The following is a 24,730-nucleotide window of genomic DNA, read 5'->3' as shown; positions in this document are numbered from 1 at the left end:
TTTTGATTTTTTTATTTTTTTATTTCAGTTCTTCTCTTTTGATTTCAGTTCTTCGTACTCCCTTTCTTCTGGTCTATTTTGTTAATGATTAAAGATAAGGTGCTGAATCTGCTGTTTCGTTGCCCATAATTTTTCTTTGAAAAGATAAGGTGCTCCTACACCTGACTTGTATATTTATTCCTTCAATCACCAGAAGCACCTTTTTGCTTCATCCATCCGTTTGGCCCTTCCTAATTCTATTGGCAATATCCTCTTTAATTTCCTCACACTATGGATGATTGAACGAAATAAAGAAAATGGGTTCTTGGGGCATCTCTTGGTCATTTATGCAATTAATTTTCATATTTATATGCTATATTGCTATGATAATATGATGAACTTAGTTTGTTAATTTATTTTTTTGGATGAATATCTTGCATTGGTTTGACTCTTTAATATTTATTTGGCAAAGAAGTAGAATTATATAATTTTTAATATGCTATTTGTGCCAAATAAAATGGTTATATAAAAAAAAGAACACTAGAACGCCTTGTTCGCCAAAGCGACGCCTTGCGGCCGCCCTATCGCCAAGGCGCTTAGGAAGGCCCTCAAACGCCGTGGTCGCCTTGCCGCCTTGATAACTATGTTTGATATGTATGCTCCAACTTGAGGGGGAGTGTTGTAATATGGGTTCAGGGGTAATATCGTCCTTGTACCTATAGTGTCGAGGTTCATTATGCACATGCTAAATGAGCTAGTTGAGTGTTAAGCAAGTTTTCCATATTTGTAATATTCAAAGATTATAAATAAAGGCATGGCCTCTGTCTCATTGACAAGCCAGTATTCACGGAATTCTACAGTAAGTTTGAAAAATGATACCAAACATAAGAAAAAATGAAAAATGATACCAAAAAGACCCTAAGATCCATCTTCTAAAGGGGCCTTTAGCCCAAGATACGAAGGAAATAAAGTCTTCAGCTAAGATTTAAATCATTCACATTGGTTTTTCATTTCACCAAGTTCAACCCAAGTTTCCCTTCCCAGTTTCTTTGGAACGACTCTGTGACAAGGTGGAACACCACCTAAAACACCTCACCTAAGCGTAGGAGACTAGATCTAAGACATGCATTGAAAACCAACAATTTCTAAAGGATTTACCTTCAATCCAGCCTGAAATCCCAAGCCGATTTGGGGGACTGGTTCCCTCCTTTGCTCCCGTAGCCATTGCACTTTTTCTTTCCCCGATTCCACCAACCCTTAAACATTCTAGTATGTCTCCAGCTGGTGATGGCACCCCTCTCTCCTTCTCCTTCCCTCTTTTCTTTTCTCTCCTCTCTCCTTTCTTATGTAGTTGAAGTGGTGAGGTTTTCTCATAAGGCCTTAAATAGGCCCAAATATAAGCCTTAAGGGCTTAACCCACGGTTCACCCCTTTTTTTGATAGGTAAGGGGGGGGATGTAGGATGTGAACCAGAAGACTTGAACTCAAGACCTCCTGATAGCAATGGGCCTTTATGCACCCCTAATCCCAATTGGACCAGCTCGGTTCTATTAAACCCCGTACTGAGCCACTTAATTCAACTCAGTCCATTTATTCATTAGTCCTAGGGTGTTTACCCATTCTCTATTTCCATATGGTACAAATGCCAACAGCAGTCATTTGGTAATACAAAATAGCACCATAATATCGTAATTACAACAATGCCACTCTAAGCTAAATCTGTGCACGTGTTTCATAGCCAAAACAGTTAAATAATTATCATTAAACATAACAAATTAGGCATGCAAAAAAATGATTTCACAATTTTAAGAACTTTAAAATTTTGGGAATTACATTCATAGCAAACCAGCAATAAATACCATAACCAAGTTCTCCTTAGTTTCACCTGAAGATGCATGCAGAGTAGTTATAGATGCACTTTGTATGCAGTAGGACATTGTGTCAAGATAGAAGCCCATCGCTTTCTAATATTTGACCTCTAGTTGACTTAATTGTGCCACCTGCAATTCTTTCATTTGCTTCTTTTTGACTACCAATATCATTTGATGTAGGTTGATAAACATTTAATTCTTTTGAACATGCCACAAAGTTTGCTGCAGGATTCACTTAAGCATTAATCATCCTGGTACAGCATAACTGATCAAATTTTAAACACATTCTAATCCATGTAGTACGTTCTGCACAATGTCCCATGCCTGTATCACAGTATTGTAGAAGATAACATTGGCATTTGATTTTGTCCATCTATTCTACATGCGGTGGCATGCAAAATTAGGATCAGATGATGGAGGTGGTTCTTTAGTATGAATACTTCAGTATACGTCTTGCACCCACAAACAACTGCGTCAGCTGAGCCTACAACAACAACAACAACAACAACAACAACTCAGCCTTATCCCAACTAAATGTGGTCGGCTACATGGATCCTTGCCCTCCAATCAGCTCTATTCGAGGTCATACTTGATATAAGGCCTAAGCTATGCATGTCTTTCCTCACCACTTTTCCTAAGGTCATTTTACTTCTGCCCTTGGCTCTTTTAGTTCCTTCAATCTGTATCAAATCACTCCATACCAGAGCAACCAAAGGCTTCCGTTGAACATGGCCATGCCACCTCAATTGACTTTCTCATAGCTTATCATGTATCGGAAGCTCGGAGATACTCCCAAATCAGCTCTAATATGATCATTCTTTACTTTATCCTTCCAAGTTTTGCCACTCATCCATCTAAACATTGTCATTTCTGCTACACTGACTTTATCTATATGATGCTTCTTAACTGTCTAACATTCTGCACCATACATCACATCCGGTCGTATGACTGTCCTATAAAATTTCCTTCTTAAGTATTAGAGGAATACGCTGATCACACAACACTTCGACACGTCTCTCCACTTCATCCATCCTATAGCAGATAATTTGATTCATCCATTTCCTATGAACTGTTATGTTAACATAGTAGTCAAAAGAGGACTTTCAGTTTCTTTGCTAATGTCCAATTTTGTTTCACTTTGTTGCTTCACACATTCTAAGATAAGTTAGATCTAGCAATATGTGATCTGAAATAAATCTGGATCTGATTATGGTACTGTGAAAACTGCAAAGAACAACCATGAATGCCATCAAACAGAAAAGCATTTTCAAAATCATACCTGGGCCAGTTTTGGGCTGTGCTTGTCATCCTGGTGCAGCTAATTTCATTACAGTTACCAACAATAGAAGGATGATATTGTTATGGCATCAAAACTCAAAGATTACATAATCAAAGCACAATTACAATTGAAAAACTGCTTATACAGGTCAATTACATATGTTATAATACTCCCCTTTCTGCTATTTATCTATGAAGAATGGGAGAAAATAACACCCACATCAACAAGTAGAGGAATCTCCCACTACAGAACCCATTAGGTTGTCAATGTATTGTTAGAGTTGTTAGAACTCATGCGATAAGGGTAGTTTGGGAACTAGTCCTATATCTAGTTGCCCTTTTGTGTATTTTCTATTTTTTACCTCCCTAGGGAGGTGTATGTAATATTCTCAAAGTCTATTAATGAAGTAATATAGGTGTGGAGAGTTTTCTCTCACATACAACTTATTCCACCAAAATACACTCTTCTTCTCCTCCTTGTCTTCTTCTTCTTCTTCTTCCTTCTCCAACATCTCCTTCCTTTCTCTCATGCTTCCCTAATCCAAATCCCAACTTGGTATCAGAGCATAACCAGGTTTGAGAGTCGTGTTCAGTTCCTGGTTCCTATTTTTTTCTTCTCTTTGAAATCCTAGGGCATCAAGGGTTCAAGGGTTTCAAGGAGGACATTCCTATGTAAAGATTTGTTAAAAGAGTATGAAACAGGTCTCCTAAACCTATTTAGAAGATTGGAAGTTTTACTTGAGCTATGCTGAAGCTCTTTTGAAGATTTGGAGCTCACCCAGCTGCTGCCAGGATTTCCGCCAGCTTCAAGTTGCAGGTTCTCTACCTCCCTCTCTCGGCATGTGTTTGGGTATTGGCCTGGACTACTAGAATCGCCCAAGAGTCTTTATAATAACCCCTATGTCCCTCCTTGCTGATTGAAGGAGCTCTATGAGCATAACACTTTTTCGTGAGATTCCATTCGCTGCCAAGGTAAAGCCGATAATACTCTGTTTCTGTCTTTCTTGTTTTTGGACTGCCATATGCTGCTTCCTTGGTTGAGAAATGCTTGTGGACAGATCTTGTGAAGTCTTTGAACTTGTTTAAAGTGAATGTTGCTCATTAGAGAGTATTAGAGTGAAATGTTATCAAGGTTGTGCTTGTTTCTTCTCTGCTGAAATCTGTTTTTGGATTTAGTGTGTACTCCCCACTTGTCTTTGGTGTTCTTGTTAATGGTCAAGTGCTGTTTCCCTTAAAATATGGTTGATTCATCCACATCTGGGATTGGTTCGGTTGATTCACTGCCCACTCCAACAGCTCGTCAGACATCTACAGATTTCCTTTGTGAAACTTGATGGCACAAATTACTTGGATTGGTCACACTTTGTGAGGCTTTCTCTTAGGAGCAGAGGGAAACTTGGGTACATTACAGGTGCTATCCAAGCCCTAGAACCTGGTTCACCTACCTATGAGAAATGAGAGACTAAAAATTCTACAGTCATGACATGGTTAATCTTTTCTATGAAGCCCGAGATTGGGAGAAGGTTTATAAGGAAAGAAACTGCCAAGGCAATCTGGGACAGTGTCTCCCAAATCTTTGATAGAGTGAGTGACTCTGCCAAGGTTTATCAGCTTCACCAAAAGATTAACTCAATGCAGCAGGGTGACAAGAGCATTTTTGAATTCTACACTGCTTTTCTCTGTCTTTTGGAGGAGTATGACCACTATAGGGATCTTCATTTGACTAACCCAGATGATGAAGCAAAGGTGTTTCGGACTCTTGAAAAGGAGCGTGTCTTCACTATACTTGGTGGTCTAAACCCTGACTATGAGCCAATCAGGCTCCAGATTTTAGGCCGATCCCCCCTTCCATCCAGTGAGGTTTGTGGTTATTTACAGGGTGAGGAGACTCGGCGTGTTACTATGGAACCAACACTAACATCATCTCTTGAGAGGTCAGCTCTCAATTCAAGTTCTTTCCAAGACACCCGTGGAAGTGGTAGAGGCCAAGGGCCTAACTGTGAGGAAGACAGAGCAGTGGAGACTGTTGGTGCCAATGGAGTTGGTAAAGACAGGTTTAAGTGTGATCATTGTGGGAGATCTGGACATACTAAGGATAGATGTTGGACTCTTCATGGCCGCCTTCCTGGTACTCATGGTGGTTCTCGTGGTGGCTGTAGAGGGGGAGCTTGAGCTCACTCCGTGATGACTGAGGCAGATGATACACATGTTGACTCTACTTTGGTGGATGCAGTGGTTTGTCGGGACATGTCACAGCTGAGCACATCTTCTACGCCTATCGTGGTCAGCTCATCTTCATCCTCAGCTCTACAGGTCTCCACCTCAGCTTCTATTGCAGCCCAGTCTTGGGTCATTGACTCTGGGGCCACTGACCACATGACTGGTACGTCCCATTATTATGATTCCTATACCATTTGTTCTGGTAAGGATAAGGTTAGGGTAGCCGATGGTTCCCTTTCCTCCATCTTTGGTAAGGGTAGTATCCCTGTTACATCATCTATTTCTCTTACTTCTGTTCTTCATGTCTCTAATTTTACTCTTAATCTCTTATCTGTGATTCATTTGACTAAATCTCTAAACTCTTGTGTCACTTTTTATCCTTCTCACTATCTTTTTCAGGATTTGGTGACGAAGAGGATTATTGGTAGTGGACGTGAGGAGCAAGACCTTTATCTTTTTATCCCTTTTTTTCCCACGGCTCAATCCTATGTGTGTGAACGTAATGATAGTAGTTCTATGGAGTCTGTTATGTTATGGCATCGTCGTTTTGGCCATCCATCTTATTGTAATGAGAAACAGTTGCCTCATTTATTTTCTTCTATTGCTTCTTCTCATGTTTTTCAATGTGAACCATATATGTTTGCCAAACATCGTCGTTCTTCTTATCTATATCATGGTAATAGAATTGCTGCTCCTTTCCATATTATGCATACTGATGTTTAGGGACCTTCCCCTACTACCTCTTTATTTATCATTACTTTGTGTCATTTGTTGATGATTTTTCTCGTGCTACTTGGACTATTCTTATGAAACTGTGATGTCTGTGATGCATTTCAGAATTTTTATCAGATGATCCGTATTCAGTTTGATACTCGTATCAAAATTGTTCGGTCTGATAAAGGAGGAGAATACATGTTTGGTGGCCTCCAAGCCTTCTTTACTAATAATAGCATATCCATCAGCTCGCGTGTGTTTGACATACCCCAACAAAATGGGGTTGCTGAGAGGAAAAATCGCCATTTATTGGAGGTCACCCGTAGTCTCTTGTTTGGCATGCATGTTCCCAAGACCTTTTGGTCTGCAGCTCTTCTCTCTGCTTCCTTTCTCATTAATCGCATGCTTATTAAACTTCATGATTTCAAATCTCCCTTAGAAATCTTATCTCCACAGGTTTCTGCTTTCTTTCTTCCTCCTAAAGTCTTTAGCTGTGTTTGTTATGTGCATGTTAACAAATCACATCGTACTAAACTTGATCCCAAAGCTCTCAAGTGTTTCTTTCTTTGGTACTCTTCTACTACCAAAGGTTACAAGTGCTATCACCCATCTTTTCGCGGGTGCCTAATCTCCAAAGATGTCACTTTCCTTGAGTCTGTCCCTTTCTTTACACCATCTTAGCATCCTCTTCAGGGGGAGAATTGTGGAAGTGAACAGGCTGCTGATTTCCTTCATTATCCGCTACCTATCTCTCCCTTTATGCTTGACATTGGAAAGCACAGGGCTGTGGATGTGGATCTGAATACATAATTGGTTGTTGACAGTGGTTCTGGTAAGGAGAAGGATTATAATACAAGAAAAGTAAAGGCTTGCATAATAAAGGAAAGAAGACCTGCCAAGAGTCCTCTTTAGATCCAAATCCACATCTTGAAATTCATTCTCCTCAATTAGGTGATATTCTCCTCCATCTGATGACTTTTCTATTGCTGTTAGAAAGGGGAAAAGAGCTTGTACTAATCCTATAGCCCAGTTTGTTTCCTATGATGCTCTTTCTCCTATAGGTCTTACTTTTATTGCTGCTCTCTCTACAGCTTCTATTCCCAGTAATGTTACTGATGCTATGTCTGACCCAAAGTGGAGACAAGATATGTCTGAGGAAATGATGGCTCTTGAAAAGAATGGTACTTGGCAATTGGTGGATCTTCCCAAGAGACGTGTCCCAGTTGGATGCAGATGGGTCTATACAATCAAGTATAAATCCGATGGTACTGTTGAGAAATGCAAAGCAAGTTTGGTGGCCAAGGGGTACAGTCAAGTCTATGGGATTGACTATCAGGAGACATTTGCTCCTGTGGTTAAGCACAACTCTATAAGAGTTCTTTTATCATTGGCTGCCAAAAAAGATTGGCCATTATATCAGTTAGATGTGAAGAATATCTTTCTTCATGGTGGCTTGGAAGAGGAAGTGTACATGCAAACCCCACCAGGCTTCAAAATACCGTCAGCTGAAGGGAAGGTGTGTCTCCTCTAGAAATCACTATATGGACTCAAACAATCACCAAAGACATGGTTTGAGCGCTTCCGACAGGCTATTCTGAAGAATGGATATTCCCAGAGTCAAGCTGACCACACTCTCTTTACAAATCGTCATTGTCTATGTTGATGATATTGTAGTCACTGAAGATGATATGGCTGAGATAGATAAACTAAAAATCTACTTGGCTCAATAATTTGAAATCAAAGATCTGGGTCCCTTGAAGTATTTCTTAGGCATTGAATTATCAAGGACCAAGAGAGGAATCAACATATGTCAACAGAAGTTTGTGCTTGATTTGTTGATAGAGACAGGGATGTTAGGCTGCATACCAGCAAGTTCTCCTATTGAGCAGAATCACAAACTAGGAGAAGATTGTGGTCCTTATCTTGTTGATGCGGGAAAATACCAAAGGATAGTGTGGAAGCTTATTTACCTCTCTATGACATGCCCTGATATCTCTTATACTGTGGGACTGATGAGCCAATTCATGCATGCCCCCAAGGGTGGCTACTTGGACGTTGTGTATCGCATTCTCAGATATTTGAAGTCTTCTCCAGGGAAAGGACTGTTGTATGCATGACACAATCACTTGAGAGTGGAAGGCTTCACTGATGCTGATTGGGCTGGATCCATTACAGACAGGAGATCTACCTCAGGCTATTGTACCTTTGTGGGAGGTAATTTGGTTGCATGGAAAAGCAAAAAACTGCATGTTGTAGCCAGATCCAGTGCAAAGACAGAATTTAGAGCTATGACTCATGGAGTGTATGAACTCATATGGTTGAACAGGCTTGTTCAGGAACTTGGCCCTAATATAGGTGTGGAGAGCTTTCTCTCGCACACAACTTATTCCTCCACCGAAATACACTCTTCTTCTCCTCCTTGTCTTCTTCTTCTTCTTCTTCCTTCTCCAACATCTCCTTCCTTCCTCTCTTGCTTCCCTAATCCAAATCCCAACTAGTATAAGGTAATTACAATTCAATTAATTACGTCCCTGGAGAGTAGAAAGCTAGAAACCAATGAAATAGGGCTAAGAGGGAATAGGAGAGGGAATATATGATCAGGATCAACATCTTTGATACCATGTTGTGCATTATCTGAATACTATGAAAGAGAACGGATGAAGAAAGAAGAGAGAAAAGACAGATTGGGAAGAATAACAATGTTAGTCTCATCATGCCCACTAGTAACATAACCTTCTATTAATAATATATACATAATTCACTTTCTATCAAAACAATAATTCACCAAATACCCCTGGACAACAATACGTGTACTCTATGTAGCTTACAGTTCCCTATAAGGATCCGTGTCCTATAAATCATAAAGAAAAGGGTGTGCTGCCTCTTGGAGTTTACTGTGTATGAATGGAGTGAACTGTATAGTAAAATGAAATTATGTTGAATTCTCTCGGAATTTCACTTTGAGAGTTTCTGTTTTTTGTATTACTCTATAATACAGTTCTCTTAATAAATATTATGTTTCCCTCTTGAGGAGTTCAATCTTACTGATTTAGTGTCTGTATCCTTATCCTAAACACTTCGCCATGGCAGATAACTTTCGGATATTCAAGGAAGGATGTACTATTGATTGGGCTTGGAGTAACGGTGTTTGGAATTGGCTTAAAGAGTGGGTTAGAGGTACCATTGCTCCATCTTGTTCTGATTTTCTTTGAATGTGGTTTCTACTTATATTTAATGATATATGTTTTACAAAAAATGATAGAACACGTGAACTGTAACACCCCCAAAACCAGCCTATATGGGTAAGGGTCGTCACTCAAAACCACATGATCGAAAATGGTTTAGATAGTGAACTGAATACTTAACCATAATCTCTTAATTCCAAAATCATTCATTGGGTCTCATTATGCTATAGAAATACCTCTTCCGGCATTGGAAAGGTTTCCGATTTTTTTCTGTAATATCAGTAGACCCATAGGTTAACAATACCTTAAAATTTCAGGTTCAATTCTAAGTCATTGTTAGTGAAATATAACCCACAAGTTCAATACACAGATTATGCCAAAATATGCGCACTGAAACCATTAATATGAAACAAGTAGCTTCTGAATCCATAATACCTCCAAACAGATTATAATTAACCTAGACACATAAAACTAATATCTCTCAAAAATTTAGACTCAGAATCAACTCCTATGTCAGGTATCCAATCCCCTAAAGTATAATGTCCATAATCTGTCTATTTCTGTACACAGTGGTAAGATTATATCAGAATCCATACTTTCCAATTTCAAAACATTCCAAAATTTTTATGAGGTAATAGAAATTAAAAAAAGATCATACCCTCCAAACATCACATTAAAATTCTCTATAGAAGTCTAGTTATGATTTTCTCAAAATCGGGTTCCAGTTTGTGATCCTAGTACATCAGTTCGAATTCTAGTATTTTATTATCTTATCAAACGAACTCAAAATGAGCCCAAATTTGGCAAGATACATTCCTCTACATGTCTTACACACATGGTTTAAAGTATCGACTGATACGATACGATACAGACCCATACGTATCAGTATTGGTCGATGCCGATATGATACATACCCATACGTCTCTTTCTTTTTTTTTAAAAAATGGACTGTCTCGAATTGTATCAAAATGTATCGGCCGATACGGGCCGATACGATACGATATGATATGACCAATACGTATTGATACCATCGATACGTCTAGTAAAAGGTTCTGTGGGTGGTTTAATATATATCGATATGTATACGTATCGGCCGATACGGCTCGATACATACCAATACATTACCGATATGTACCGATACATACTGATACCATTAATACATTCCATAAAAAAGCCATTTTCACTCAGAGACACGATACAACTCCTAATCTAACGAAAAAATGAAGGAAAACTCTCAACCAAGAATTTAATCTTGGTTTTTCACACTTTTAGACTAAAAAACGAATCAAGGAATGCTACAACATCATCTTTGCATCATCCAATACTCTTCATGGCTATAGACGATTACAACATGTAAGAAACCTCATTTTTTATAACAATTTCAATTGAATGCACTTGTTTGCTTATTTATATTGTTTTTTTTTTTCTCTTCCAAAAGTGTATTTTCATGTGTATCTTGTCCCATTTCTATGCATATCTGTATTGTTCGATAAGTATCTTCGATACGATACAATACGTCTCTTAAAATCACCCGACCGATATGATATCCGATACCGACACTTTAACCCTTGCATGGCAGAAAAACAAGCCCTAACATCACCCCCTTGTACGATCAATTAATTCTAATTTCATGCATATTGAAATTTTGTCTTAGAGATGCCTGTGTTGTTGCGTCTTCATCTGCAAGAGATGCCTGTGCTGTTGCGTCTTCTATTGCAAGAGAAGATCCTCTCCTTTTGCCTTCGAATGCTTTATTGAATCATCTCGATGGGTTTTCTACTGGCACTGACATGGTGGGCCCCCCCTCTCAGGTTCTTTGTCCAACGGGTATTTCTCCTGGGATTTCTTCGTTATCCACCCTTTCTGGGTCGGGTCACACTTGCCCTTCCATCCCCCATTACTTACCCACTTCCTTTTTTGGATCGGGCAGCCTCACACTTCTTGGATCTAATCCAACCCCGGTTGTTCAACTTTCTTCTCCACCCGACAGCCTCCCATCCATCGACCCCCTGTCTCCTTATGAGGCTCTCCCCCCTCCTCCTGCGCCTGTCACCCCCTTTTGAAGCTTGTACCAACGGCACCATCACAGCGAAACCTGGTCTCGGGCTGTGCTGACCAAGCTCATTGAGTCATCGTTGTCTCTCCTCCCCTTTCCTAAATGATTAGCGGCATCATTTGGAACACGGCTCAATTCGCCCTCAAAGCAGTCCGCTGTTTGCTCTCGTATTCGTTCCTCTCACTCTTGTTTCTGTTGTCTGTTAGAAACCCATATCAAAGAGCCTAATTCGTCCAAAATTCTTAGCTCTATCGCCCCGGGCTGGTCGCTCCTTTCTAACCACTCATCACACAAATGGCCGTATTTGGATCTTATGGGACCCCTGTAGAATCTCCATCTCCCTCACTTTGTCCTCCTCTCAGTTCATGCCCACCATGTTCTCTGATTGCCTGGGCCACTTTTCCTTTTACCTTACCGTGGTGTATGCTCATAACTGCCCTGCTGATAGGACTTCTCTTTGGGCTGACCTCAGGTCTTTGACTACCCATATAGAATCTCATCCTTGGGGGGTGGGAGGTGATTTCAACATTATCAGATTCAGCCATGAAAAGCAGGGTGGGGATCACATGGATTTGGAGGCTATGAGCTCCTTTAATGACTGCATTGAGGATATTGGTGCAGTTGATCTCAGATGGACTGGTTTTCCTCTTACATGGAGCAACAAAAGGGCTGGAAGCAATCACATTGCTTGTAAGCTGGACAGATTCCTTGTCAATGAAGAGTGGTTGGCCTCTTTCCTTTCCTCTCAGGCCTCTTTTGATAACCCAGACATCTCAGATCATTCCCCCATCTCCCTAGCCATTCAACCTTTCACATCTTTTGGCCCTAAACCCTTTAAATACTTTGACATGTGGTCCTCTCACCCAACTTTCTTGTCTGTTGTGCAAGAACCCTGGAATAAGCTTGTTTTTGCCTTTTCTACCCCCCTCATTGCTTTCTCTAGGAAGCTCAAGAATGTTAAGGCTACTTTTAAAGATTGGAATCACAAAATTTTTGGCAACATTACCTAACAAGTTGCGGAGTGTAAAGAAAGGCTTGCTTCCATACAGGCTTGTCTTCAGTCTAATTTCCTTAATGACTCACTTGCTATTGAAGAGAAAGAAGTCTCCTCTCAGCTCACCTCCTTGCTTGCTAGGGAAGAAAGTTTTCTTAGAAAAAAATCAAGGATCAAATGGCTGGACTTGGGAGATTCTAAAACGGCCTATTTTCATCGTTCTGTGAAAGCTAGACTTAATGCTAACTCCATTTTTCAGATCTCCCGTCTGGATGGATCTCTTGTCAATTCTGTTAAGGACATCAATGACTTGGCTGTTCAGCACTTCAAGAGCATCTTCTCATGTCCTCAGGAGAGTCTTGCCCCCATCCCGGATCATTTACTCAACAATTTTAATGACCCGGTCTACTTGCATTCTTTATGTTCCATCCCTAAAGAAGACGAAATTGTGGAAGCTATTCACTCTCTCAAGGTCAATGGTGCCCTGGGTCCAGATGGCTTTAGCATGAGTTTTTTTTTCTAGTTGTGTGGGATATCATCAAATTAGACCTTATTGCTGCCATTGAGAGCTTCTTCTTCAACCCAAGCCAAATCAAAGTGATCAACCACACTTTCCTTTGCCTCATCCCCAAAAGGAAGGTGCTATTGCTATGAATGATTTCAGGCCCATTGCTCTCTGCAATCTCCTTTACAAGTTCATTGCAAAGATCCTTGCTTGTCGGCTCAAAAGTGTAGTGGATCTCTTGGTCAGTGACAACCAAACGGCTTTCATCCCTGACAGGAATATCTCAGACAACATCCTTCTGTGTAATGATATAGTTCGAGGTTTTGATCGGAAAAATCACTCACCCTCTTTCCTCATGAAGATTGACATCCACAAGGCCTTTAACTCTCTAAGGTGGGACTTTATTGCTCAGGTGATGACTAAGATGGGGTTCCCTATGGCTTTTTAAATTGGATTAGCTCCTGCATCTCTTCCCCCAAGTTCTTGGTTTTGGTCAATGGTAAGCCGGCAGGTTATTTTGGTGCTTCTATGGGGATTCGCCAAAGGCTGCCCTCTTTCCCCTTACTTGTTCACTTTGGCATTGGAAGTGCTCTCCAGAGAGATTCAGCTTTGCACTGATCAGCAGCTCATTATACCTATGCCCAAGTGTAAAGCCCTTAAGCTAACTCACTTGGCCTTCGCAGTCGACCTGATGATATTCTCTAAGGCCTTGGTTGACTCTCTTGAGTGTATTTTAATCTGTCTTCAGCATTTCCAGGAGCTCTCGGGCGTCCACATCAACCCTTCCAAGTCTCTTATATTTTTTGCTAGGGTCTTAGAGATTGATAAAATTGCGCTCCTAGCCAAATCAGGGTTCCTTGAGGGCCAGTTTCCAGTCAAGTACTTGGGGATTCCTTTGATTCCGGCAAGGCTTACTGCTCACCACTGCACCCCTATGCTTGACCTGATCAGGAAAAGGCTTCAACTTTGGAAAATCAAACTTCTCTCCTATGTAGGCAGGTTGATCCTTATTAAATCAGTTTTGGAGTCATCCTATATCTACTGGTCTGGTATTTATGGGCTCCCTCAGTCTACTATCAAGTCCTTGGAAGCTCTCATGGCTTCCTTCCTCTGGAAGGGCAATGATTCCTCTAGATTCCTCCATCCCCTAGGCTGGGCTGCTTTGTGTCTCCCTAAGAAGGAAGGTGGTCTGGGCATCAGAAGAATCAAAGATGTGAACTCTGCTGGTATCATCAAGCTTATTTGGAAGATTGCTTCCAAGAAGAAAAGCATCTGGGTCGATTGGATTTATTCGGGACCTTTGTACCATGACTCTATTTGGACTACATCCTCTTCATCTGATGCTTCTTAGGTTTGGCGTAAAATTCTTGCTAGCCGCCACCTTGTTCTTCAGGTCATTCAATCCCAGATTGGCGATGGTCTCTCTACTTACCTTTGGCTTGACAATTGGCATCCTTTAGGAATTCTCCTCCATCAGGTCACTCCCCGAACCATTTATGCCTGGGGTCTCTATAGGCTCTCATTGGTTTCTGATATCCTTGCTCAAGATGGCTGGGCTCCTCCCCCCTCTGGCACTTCTCTCAGCCTTATTTGGAATGAGCTCCCCTCTATTCCAAGAAGGCCTGCTTCCTGTGGTGACTGCATTCATTGGTTAGAAAACAGCTCCGGCCCCTTCTCCTCCAAAGCAGCTTGGAATTTTATTCGTGTGAAAGGCCTGCTGGTCCCTTGGCGCAACCTCCTTTGGTTCAAGCATCACATTCCCTGCCATTGCTTTACAGCCTAGAGAGTCCCAGGCTTTTCTTCGCAGCCGTCAGATCCAAGTTTCTTCTGCTTGCTGTCTCTGCTGGAACAATACTGAAGACTTGAACCATCTCTTCTTTAACTGCCCTATTGCAGCTGCTATCTGGAAAGGCATCCTCCTCAAGTGTTGACCGGCTTGTAGAAGAATTCTCCCCTTCTCTAGAGAGTGGATTTGGATTGATATGACCTTCGCTGGCTCCTCTATTTATGATTCGGTAGGGAAGTTGGCTTTCTGTGCCACTCTCAACCATATTTGGATGGAGTGAAATATCAGGAAATGGACCTCCAATTCTCGTCCTTACCAAAAGATTTGGGATTCCATTTCCTTTGAAATTAAAACAAAGTTATCTCTTGCTCCCCCCTCTAGTTGTTTGGAATCTCCAAGGAACAGGCTCAGTGTTGACTCCTGGGGTCTCTTTAATGTTTCTCTTGTTGCTTTGGCCTCCCCTAGCTAAGGCTCTGGCTGGCTGTTTCTTTTTTCTTTTTCCCTTCGGGGCCCTCTGTAATTCTTTTTTCTCTTCTCTTTGGTGTTGAATTTATTTATTCACCAAAAAAAAAAAAAAAATTGTCTTAGACATAGGATTGAAGTATTTTCCTCAAGTAGCTTGTTTGATAGGAATCTCTTCTTCTTCCATGGTTTTCCTTTTCTTTTTCATTTTTTCCCCCTTTTTTTCCTATCCGCGAGCAATCTCTCCCCACTCCAATATTTTTCTGTTTTTTGTTCTTTCCTATCTCTTCTGTCACTCGCGTATTATTCTCTCTCTCTTCCTTCTTTCACTCTAACTCCCCCTCTCCTCCTTTTCTAACTTCTTTTCTCTTTCCTACTAACCTAGAAACGATTTATAGAATCTTCCCCTCTCTTGCACACACAACACTCCATTCCTTCTTTCACTCTAACTCCCTCTCTCCTACTCACCACAACTGATTTTATAGAAACTTCCCCTCTCTTGCACACACAACACTCCATCCAATTTAGTGTTAGATACAAGTGGGTCTTAACAAAGACTAGGAATCAGAATAAAATCCTCTTCAATGCATATAAAGCATAGTTATCAAGGCGTCTAGGCGGTTTTAGAGGGTCTAGGCGGTTGGACGCTTTAGTGTGTAACAGAAAGGCGAGCGCCTTGGACACCAAGGCGTCGCCTTAGACCCTTTTTTTGGTTTACTTTTGTTTTTTAATTTTTTTTATGTTTTAATAAGATATTCTAATTGGAAATATATCATTGGGGGTGTATTTTTAGTTCTATGCTTTGAGAAACATGGAATCATAAGTAAAAAGTTAAAACTTAAAATAAATAAAAAAACAAAACCTAAAAAGTAACTTATCAAATCGAATTCCTTCACATTCCAAAATCGAAAGAACAAAAAAACGAAAGAGAAGAAGCAGCGGCAGCGGCAGCGGCGACTTGCAGCGGAGACCTTGAGACTTCCTTCGAGGCTTCCCTGAGTTCTCTCTCAGTCCTCAGTCCTTCAACCCCTTTATTTCCGAGTTGCGACATCTCAATATCTCATTCTCAATCTCCAGAGAAAAGAAGCAGCGGCAGCGGCGACTTGCCGGAGTTGCAGGCTTGCAGCGGCAACTTGAGAGTTGAGACTTCATCACTTCCCTCTCAGTCCTCAGTCCATCAAGGTTTCTAAAATCTGTGCCCTTCATTTCCGACATCTCATTCTCCATCTCCACTCCCACCGGTTTCCGGCGACATCCCCTGCCTCCACCGGTAAGTATTGTAATTTTGTGCACTTATGCATTCTTTTTTTTTCTTCTTCTTCTAATATCCAAAGTCCAAACCCTTTTCTTCTAACCACATCTTTCTATTTCTTCCTTTTGCAGTGGAAACCAGCTGTCTTCCTTTACTCCGGCGACAAATTCCGGCCAGCACTGCTGTAAGTCAGTAAGTGTTTTGATTTTTTATTTTTTTTATTTCAGTTCTCTTTTGATTTCAGTTCTTCGTACTCCCTTTCTTCTGGTCTACTTTGTTAATGATTAAAGATAAGGTGCTGAATCTGCTGTTTCGTTGCCCATAATTTTTCTTTGAAAAGATAAGGTGCTCCTACACCTGACTTGTATATTTATTCCTTCAATCACCAGAAGCACCTTTTTGCTTCATCCATCCCTTCGGCCCTTCCTAATTCTATTGGCAATATCCTCTTTAATTTCCTCACACTGTGGATGATTGAACGAAATAAAGAAAATGGGTTCTTGGGGCATCTCTTGGTCATTTATGCAATTAATTTTCATATTTATATGCTATATTGCTATGATAATATGATGAACTTAGTTTGTTAATTTATTTTTTTGGATGAATATCTTGCATTGGTTTGACTCTTTAATATTTATTTGGCAAAGAAGTAGAATTATATAATTTTTAATATGCTATTTGTGCCAAATAAAATGGTTATATAAAAAAAGAACACTAGAACGCCTTGTTCGCCAAGGCGACGCCTTGTGGCCGCCCTATCGCCAAGGCGCTTAGGAAGGCCCTCAAACGCCGTGGTCGCCTTGCCGCCTTGATAACTATGATATAAAGAGACTTCAAACTTAGACCTCATACTCCATATGTAGTTTTACCACTAAGCCAACTGTTAATTTGATTACTAGGTCCATACAAAAATAAATATTTAATCCAAGTTTAGTTAAACTGCCAATACATTGGATAATTCCTTATTACAATCATGCAGTCATCTCATCGGCCAACTTATAAAATGATCAATTGTCTTGTAAGTTCATTAACTCGCCTCAAATCAAAATCAATATTCTCAGTGAGCCGCCGACACTGAATCTGCGACAAAGTGTGAAAAGTCCAATTTAGCCCTACCTTTCAGGCACGGATATTACATGAAGTATGCTGTCGCTGACTTTTAATTATCTACTCTGTGAGGGGTATTATCGAGGGATTTACATATGGGAATTAGGGATTGGGTCAGTCTCAGCCAGTAGCACCCAGATTGGTCTAGCTTGGCTACTCTCTTGCAGTGCTTGGCTCTGTTTTTGAAATGGATTTTTGTTATTATATGTTTGAATGGTTCAAATCTTTGCCTTTGGGGTTCATTTCTTTTGTACAGGCTTCGCTCCCCTTGGGAACGATTGTATAAATGAAAAGCAATTTGGGTACCCCCAAAAGAAGTAGTTTAAACACATGGGTGGATCCATGAGAATTCTTGAGCTGATTTAGTCTGGCTAACCCAAACATGGGTGATGGAGTCCTTAAGTAAATGGGTGAGATGGGTAGAAATACGTGGACTGGGATTGGATGTTTGGGGAATGGATTTGGGTGATCACATTTGCCAGTCTTCTTCTTCTTACTTTTTTTGGTGGTACTTATCCATTTGCTTGACTATCCTTGGGGGAAAAAGGAGGTTCATAGTTGTCAATGCGTTGCCTAGGCGGCATTGCATTTTTTTGGTGGTAGTAGTCCATTTTCTGGTCTTGGGGGTTTTTTTTATTTTTATTTTTTTGTTTTATATAATGATGCTTTTTCTTACTTTTTGATAGGTGAATATACACAATTGTGGTACACTTTGATGCATGGAAAAAAGAAAACAAAAGAAAAGAAGAGGGGAGAAGAGAAGATCGAAGAAGTGGAGCACTGGAGCTGGAGTGCTGGATGGAGAAACCCTTGACAGCCGGCAGCCAAGATCTGTGACGGCCCAACCATGGAAGGCAAGTATTCTTCTTCCTTCGCTTCGCTGTCTTCTTCTTCTCTCCCCTGCTGTCTTTTTCTTTAGATTTGATTCCGATTTCAGAATCTCTCTTCTTTTTTCTTTCCTTATACTGACTTCTCTTTCTTCTTCTTCTCGTTTCTGGTTTTTTTTTTTTTTGTTCTTTTTCTATTCTTAATTCTTCTCAACTGTTCCAATTTCTTCTTCTATTTTTCAATTCTGATTACTGAATTTTTTTTCCCTTTCTCCTTCTTCTCTGTTCTGAATTCTGCTTTTTTCCCTTTGTCCTTTCTTTTTCTCTTCTGCATGTCTAATTGTTCCATTCTTTTTTTTTTTCCAACTTTTAGTCTTCTGCAGTGCTGCTTTTTCCTTCTTATTCTTTCTTCTCCTACCATACAGAAAAATGTGTGGGACCTACTACTGTGGGCATTTATATTTGTCTCCCCTATGTGGCGATGAACTGCATGATCGAGAGAGACAACCAGAACTTCAGTCGCATTGATTAATTGTCAAAGAAACATGAGAAAAACAGGGGGTGGGGTAGAAAAATAGACACATACTATTCATGCCTAGGCGATAAGGTGCCTGGCCACGGCCTTGGGTTGCCTTGGTGCCTTGACAACTATAAGGAGGATATTGACTTGTTGCAGAAAAACACTGCCAATATCCTATAGACATTCTTATATAGCCTATACCTCCTGAATCTGGTCAATACCACTTGAATACAAACCTTTTGCTCGCCAACTTAGGGTTTTGAAATAATCTCATCAAATAATGCAATCGATCATAAATTGACCGATCCTGGTGGTATCAATGGTTGCCAATCGATACATGTTGGCCAATATTGAGAATTCACCATGAATAAGGTTGGGAGAGAAAAAGAGGAGAGCCTTGCTACCTATTCCCTCTGCCCATTTTCGTGGTTGGGTTTTAGCATTTTCTTCTTCTTGTCTGACTTTCTCTTATTCTTTATTCTTCTGTTCTATAGGTGGTGGGGGGTAGGTAGGCTGAACGCTGGGGTTCAGATGAGTCACCCCTTGACATGATCTCTAGTAACCTAAAACCAGAATGACTGATATAAAATGTCAAAGTCATCCTTTTCTGATGGGTCTCCAATTCTGGTCATATCTAGCTGTCCAATAGTATATCAAATCCCCAAAGGATAATCAAGATCCATGGCTAGATCAGGAATCAAAGAAACAGAATCTGAAATTCAAAACCCAGAATTTAGGAGATTTTATACCACAGCAGATCAGAGGGTCTGATCAGCTTTAAATCCAGGTCGAGTGATCCTCTTGGGTACCCCCTTTGTTATCCGTAAAGATGGCTGGAATCTGATGGACAGATTTCTCTTATAGCAGATCTCGATTCTGTCAAAACAGACCCTAAAACAGGGCTGCCGCCAGGTTGTTCTTGATGGGGATCTGCTGTGAGTTTAGCTCCAATAATAATGGCATATAAACAGAACCTGTAGTTGGTGATATCCTTCTCAATCACAGAACTAAATGAATTCCAGCAAGCTTGAATAATGGTAGATGATAACAGTACTTGGGAAGAAAACAAAAAATAGGAAGGGGGATATGACCTTTGATTTTCCACCAATAGGCCTGGATCAGAATCCCTCCAATCTACAGAGTTCCGATGAGAAGAAAATATAAAGCGTTAAGAGACCCTAATGGCCCAACCCTGGACTCTCTAAAATCCTTTTTCAAACCTATTATACCAAGCATTCTTCTTATGGCCAGATCCAATCTCCTGGTCTCTGCAGAAAGGAAAAATTCTTGCTCCTCACTCTGTCACTCTGTCACTCTCTCACAGCCGCATATTGTGTCAGCAGCAACAAGGCAAATCCAAAAGTTCATTCATTCAAATCGTTGGGTAATATCCTTAAAAGCTGTCTTTTAAATAAAACCCTCCTATCTACTTAGGTAACTTGTCCACCCATGGGACTGAACCCTTCCCCCTCCTGAGTGAACCCTTTCCCCTGCCTGAGTGGACCCGGCCCCACCATGACCAGCTGCTCTGAGGTGGTTCCGTGACCGCCAGGGCTCCTTTCTATTCCTCTCCTCCACCCCTCCTCCGCTGGCTCCTCCCTCCCCTTCCTTGGGCAGCTTGGCCTGGAGTTCCCTCTTTGGCCAGTCCAAACTGCCTTTGGGGGAGGGCCTTTCCCTTCACTTTGTGTCCCCCTCCATTGTCGCTTTTTGTCCTACTGGTCTGCGTGTTAATGAAGCAAAGAAGTGGCAGAATTGCTTGCATGGCCATGTCATTGGCACCCTCCCACCCTTCAACATGGCAAATCTTTCTTTGACGGAACAATTGAAATTGAAGGGGACTATAGAGGCTTACCTCTTGGACAATGGTTTCTTTATCTTCAAATTCTCGGCAGTTGATGACAAGGCTCGTGCCCTTGACGGTGGACTAAATAATATTGGCAGGAAACTGATCTTGCTACGACAATGGGACCGTCACCTTGCAGCTAAATCGAGTTGATTTGAGTACTATTCTTCTTTGGGTAACTCTACCGGGCCTTCTGCTCCACTTTTGGTGAGAAAATGGCCTAGCATTGTTGGCTTTGTCTTGTGGAAGCCCCTATACTCCGATGGAAGGACTAAGAAGAAAGACCGCCTTGCTTTTGCTCAAATTTGTCTCGAGGTCTTAGCTAAAGACCCTCCTCCTTCATCACGGTAGTTGATGATGAGGTTTCTCCTTCAAGCACCAAGTCTTTTTTGAATGGCTCCCTCCGTACTGTTTGAGTTGTAAAGTCTTTGGCCACTCCTCTGAGAAATGCAACTAATGTAGTCCTAGATAGGTAGGAGACCTACTAGGAGCCAAACAACCGGATCAAATAACAAAAGGGACTGCTGGTTCGAATGGACAGCACTAGGATTTAGGTCAATTCCTAGGGTTTGGGTTGGATATTGGGAAAGGGGTTTATAGGGTATTAATGGGCAGGTCTAGGGGGTCAATATGGTATAAAAATGTTAGGGTTTGGATGAGTTTTGAAATTCTGCAATTCTGGACAGAATTGAGTTGCAGGTTTTGGGCTTTAATGGAGTTAGGATTTATGGGATTCAAACCAAAAATAAAGGGGATCAATTGGGGGAAAGGATTAGAGGATTAGAAGAAGAATTTTGGCGTCAAACTTACTGGAGATTCCACTGGCAGCAGCTTGAACAGATGTGAATGATAGAACCACCTTCGAATTGAAGAAGATCCTCCCAGCCGTCACGGCGTAAGGAGTCAACCAGATTCCACCAGTCCCTTTCCACCTTGAGATCCACAAGGATGCACACTCACAAGGAGCAACACTCAACAGAGCAGGGCAGCAACCAAAAGCTTTTCATTAATCAAATTCGTGTACAATGCTGGCCTCCCTTACAAACTTATATAGAAAACTCAAAAATAGACTTAGACACTAAAAAGGAATGGCCTAATCCTATCCCTAACCTATATGTAATTTAAATTGACTAGGAAACTAAAATACTAAAGGAAATAGACTGAAAACATGGCTAGACTTATAGAGTCCTAATCCAGCCCAACTTACTTTACATGACCACTTAAGTTGTCACATGACCACTTAACCAAGTCACATGATCACTTAAATTGAACCAATTGGATGCAACCAATTTGAACCGGTTCAATTAAAAAACATAAAAATAAACTAAGTATTGGGCTAATCCCGTATGCAACCTATGTACCTTTAGTTTAGGCTCATTAAAGTGGCCTAATACATAGAAAACCCTTGGGAACAAAGGCCCAACATGTATATAACCCAACCCTAGGCCTATTTCTAAAGAAATAAGCCAATATCTATGATGAACCTGCATCAGCAACCCTCACCTTGGTTTTTCCGTTACACCCCCTCATCCTAGAGCTTCAGTCGCCCCCACCATTCTCTCTTTTGCCTCTAAGGATCCGCCCTCTTGGTCAGAAATCACAACTGCTCATCCTTCTAATCTGGCAATATCCATTGAACCTTCCTCCCATCTTGTCACCTCTATCGAGTCTCCTGCCTCTTTAAGGAACCCTACCTTTGGCTTTGAAAAAGCCATTTCTATCCTTTCCCCTCACCTCCTCCCTCCACTGCCTCTGACGTCAGCTCCCCATGTTAGGGTAGTTGTCTACATCACCTAGGAACTTCCATCTGTTAGTGCGATCCTCCCTCAGGATCCCCTCGTGATCATGAATCTACCATGCTCACTTATCGCTGGTCCTTTCTTCGCCTTAGATTGATGGTTACAACCACTTCCTAGTCTTGCACTCTGATGCAGACAGGGATGTTTTTCCTTTCAATGTTCTTGTCGTCTCTAACTTGGCCTCCTCTCCTTCCCATCCATTGATCACCCCCAATCCCACTTCAATCATCCCTCCTTATCGCAGCAACCAACCATCGCTCACCCTCCCTCTGTTCCTTCGTCTTCGTCTCTATCTTAGTCCCTGATGCTAATCTCACCTTCATGAAGACCTCCCAACTCTTTGCTTCCCCCTTTTGCCCCTCCCTCTTATTTCCCATTGTAAGGGGCTCATTAGTATCGTGCCTTATTATAACCACCTCCCTATCTCTCGTCCAGTCATTACGTATCCCCTTTAAACCACCCACTTTTCACCTTCTGGACCATCTCTTCGGCTGAGCCCATGTCTAACTCAATCCCTTCCCCATACCATTTAACCACCCACTTAGCCCAACCCTTTAACGGCCCACTCCCCTAAACATCAAACCACCCATTCCCCTTGCACTGGATCAATCCACCCCCACCCATCTCCATTAGGCCAAGTTCCTTCTCTAGATGTCGGACCAACCCACCAGACCCACCCTTCCAATTTCCCTCCTTCCTTACCCGATACCTCTGCTCCCCTTTTGTCCCCCTTCTCTGTTATGCTCCTCGCATAATCTCCCTCTATCAACCCTAACTGTCTCTGTAGGCCACTCTCCTTCACTCATCGTCCTTCACCACCCTCTCTCTTAGTCGGTAACCCATTCCTCCCTTGTATGAATATCATCGCCACTGTGCTAGCCCCCTACTATTTATTGCCATGCTCCCCTTCCCCCTGCCCTTTGGAGCCTCAGATGCACCTTCCCTAAATCTCTAATGAATCATTGTGTTTTATGGAATACTCGAGGTCTAAACTCTTCATTAGTGTGAAGTCCACTCCTGCATCAATGCTCTTCACACGGGTTTTTGCTACCTTATTGAAACCAGAATTAAAGAACCAAATGCTTTATGTGTTGTCTCATCCATCACTCCTTCTTGGTCTTTCTGTTCAAACTACTCTTGCCATCCTAATGGTCATCTTTGGTGCCTTTTGGACCTTCATCCTACATCTCCATCTTCTGTCCTCCTCTCAACTTCTCCGTTTCAAGATTTCATATTTTGATGGGAACCATCCTCTCTTCACTGTTGTTTATGCCTCTACCTACCCTTCTGAGATGTCATCTCTTTGGGCATATCTTCTCCTCATTACTCTCCATGTTGGATTTCTCCCTGGGCCTTGGGGGGTGATTTCAATGTAGTCTAGTTTGTCCATGAAAAGTATGGTGGTGATCGTCTTGTGGACTCCTTTGTTGATGCTTTTAATGAGTGTCTTGAAGATATTGGAATGAATGATCTAAGGAGGTTGGGTCTGAAAATCTCTTGGTAAAAGTGGTGACTCCGGGATTGCTAAGACTTGAAAGGTTAGGGTGTCTGTGAATGCACACGACCCTTGCAGAGTAGCTATCTCTCGATTGGTACGTTATCACCCTCCATGGCTTGGTGTTTATGTTGCATCTTCAATCTCGTGTTGTAATGCACAAACACCAATTGCTTCAATCGTTTGTGACCCAATCTGTTCCGCCTCTTGCTGTGGATGAGTGAGAATGTACCCTAGTTGCACTTACATCCAGATGCGGAACAAGTTTGAGATAGCACCTTGATTGCTACCGTTCTTAAGTGAGGTGCATCTTTCTCATAAAGGACCCACCATTTGCCTGCATTATAAGTTTAGAATATTAGGATTATTTATACGTACATGATTTAAATGGAGACTAGATGACTTCATCACAAATAATGCAGTGGAGCTACCAGGATCTGTGGTTTGCCTACTACTCATTGCGGCTTTACGACTGAAACTATCAATTGCATTCCTAAAAGTCTTTATCTATGTTCATTTTAAACATGCCTTAGATTAGTACACAATATAGTAAATTACTTTTAATAAGTACCAAGTACCTAGTACCAACTCTCACCTCATTGTTGCATTTTGATTGCTCCTTAGCTTTAGGGACCACTTTGCCGCCACTAATTCCACTGCTTCTATCAGTGTGTCATCCAGCCTAAGGTTATATGTGTACTGATACCTTAGATTGAGATAGTATGCTGAAAGTTCCATAAATAATTTGTTAGTGTTTATGAATATGTAAAATTGTAAATCAAATGTAAATTAAACATCTTGGACTAAACATATAAAAGTATAAAAATAAAACTCACCA

The 24,730-nt window shown here is 41.2% G+C and overlaps 1 protein-coding gene across 3 annotated transcripts in view; it reads left to right on the top strand.

The window, feature by feature from the left end:
* LOC122643978 overlaps positions 1-24,730 on the top strand; it is a 75,963-nt gene that overhangs the window by 20,125 nt on the left and 31,108 nt on the right. For 2 of the 3 annotated variants that reach the window (XM_043837566.1, XM_043837563.1), the window contains exon 3: positions 9,152-9,238. In XM_043837566.1, coding sequence (XP_043693501.1) covers positions 9,152-9,238 — 87 coding nt within the window. The remainder of the gene's footprint in view (positions 1-9,151; positions 9,239-24,730) is intronic. The other variant, XM_043837564.1, reaches the window with a different exon arrangement.

Source organism: Telopea speciosissima, chromosome 10 (genome assembly GCF_018873765.1).
Source record: "Telopea speciosissima isolate NSW1024214 ecotype Mountain lineage chromosome 10, Tspe_v1, whole genome shotgun sequence".
Classification (NCBI taxonomy): Eukaryota; Viridiplantae; Streptophyta; class Magnoliopsida; order Proteales; family Proteaceae; genus Telopea; species Telopea speciosissima.
Note: the sequence above shows the minus strand (reverse complement) of the source record. Positions and strands in the feature narration are given on the sequence as shown.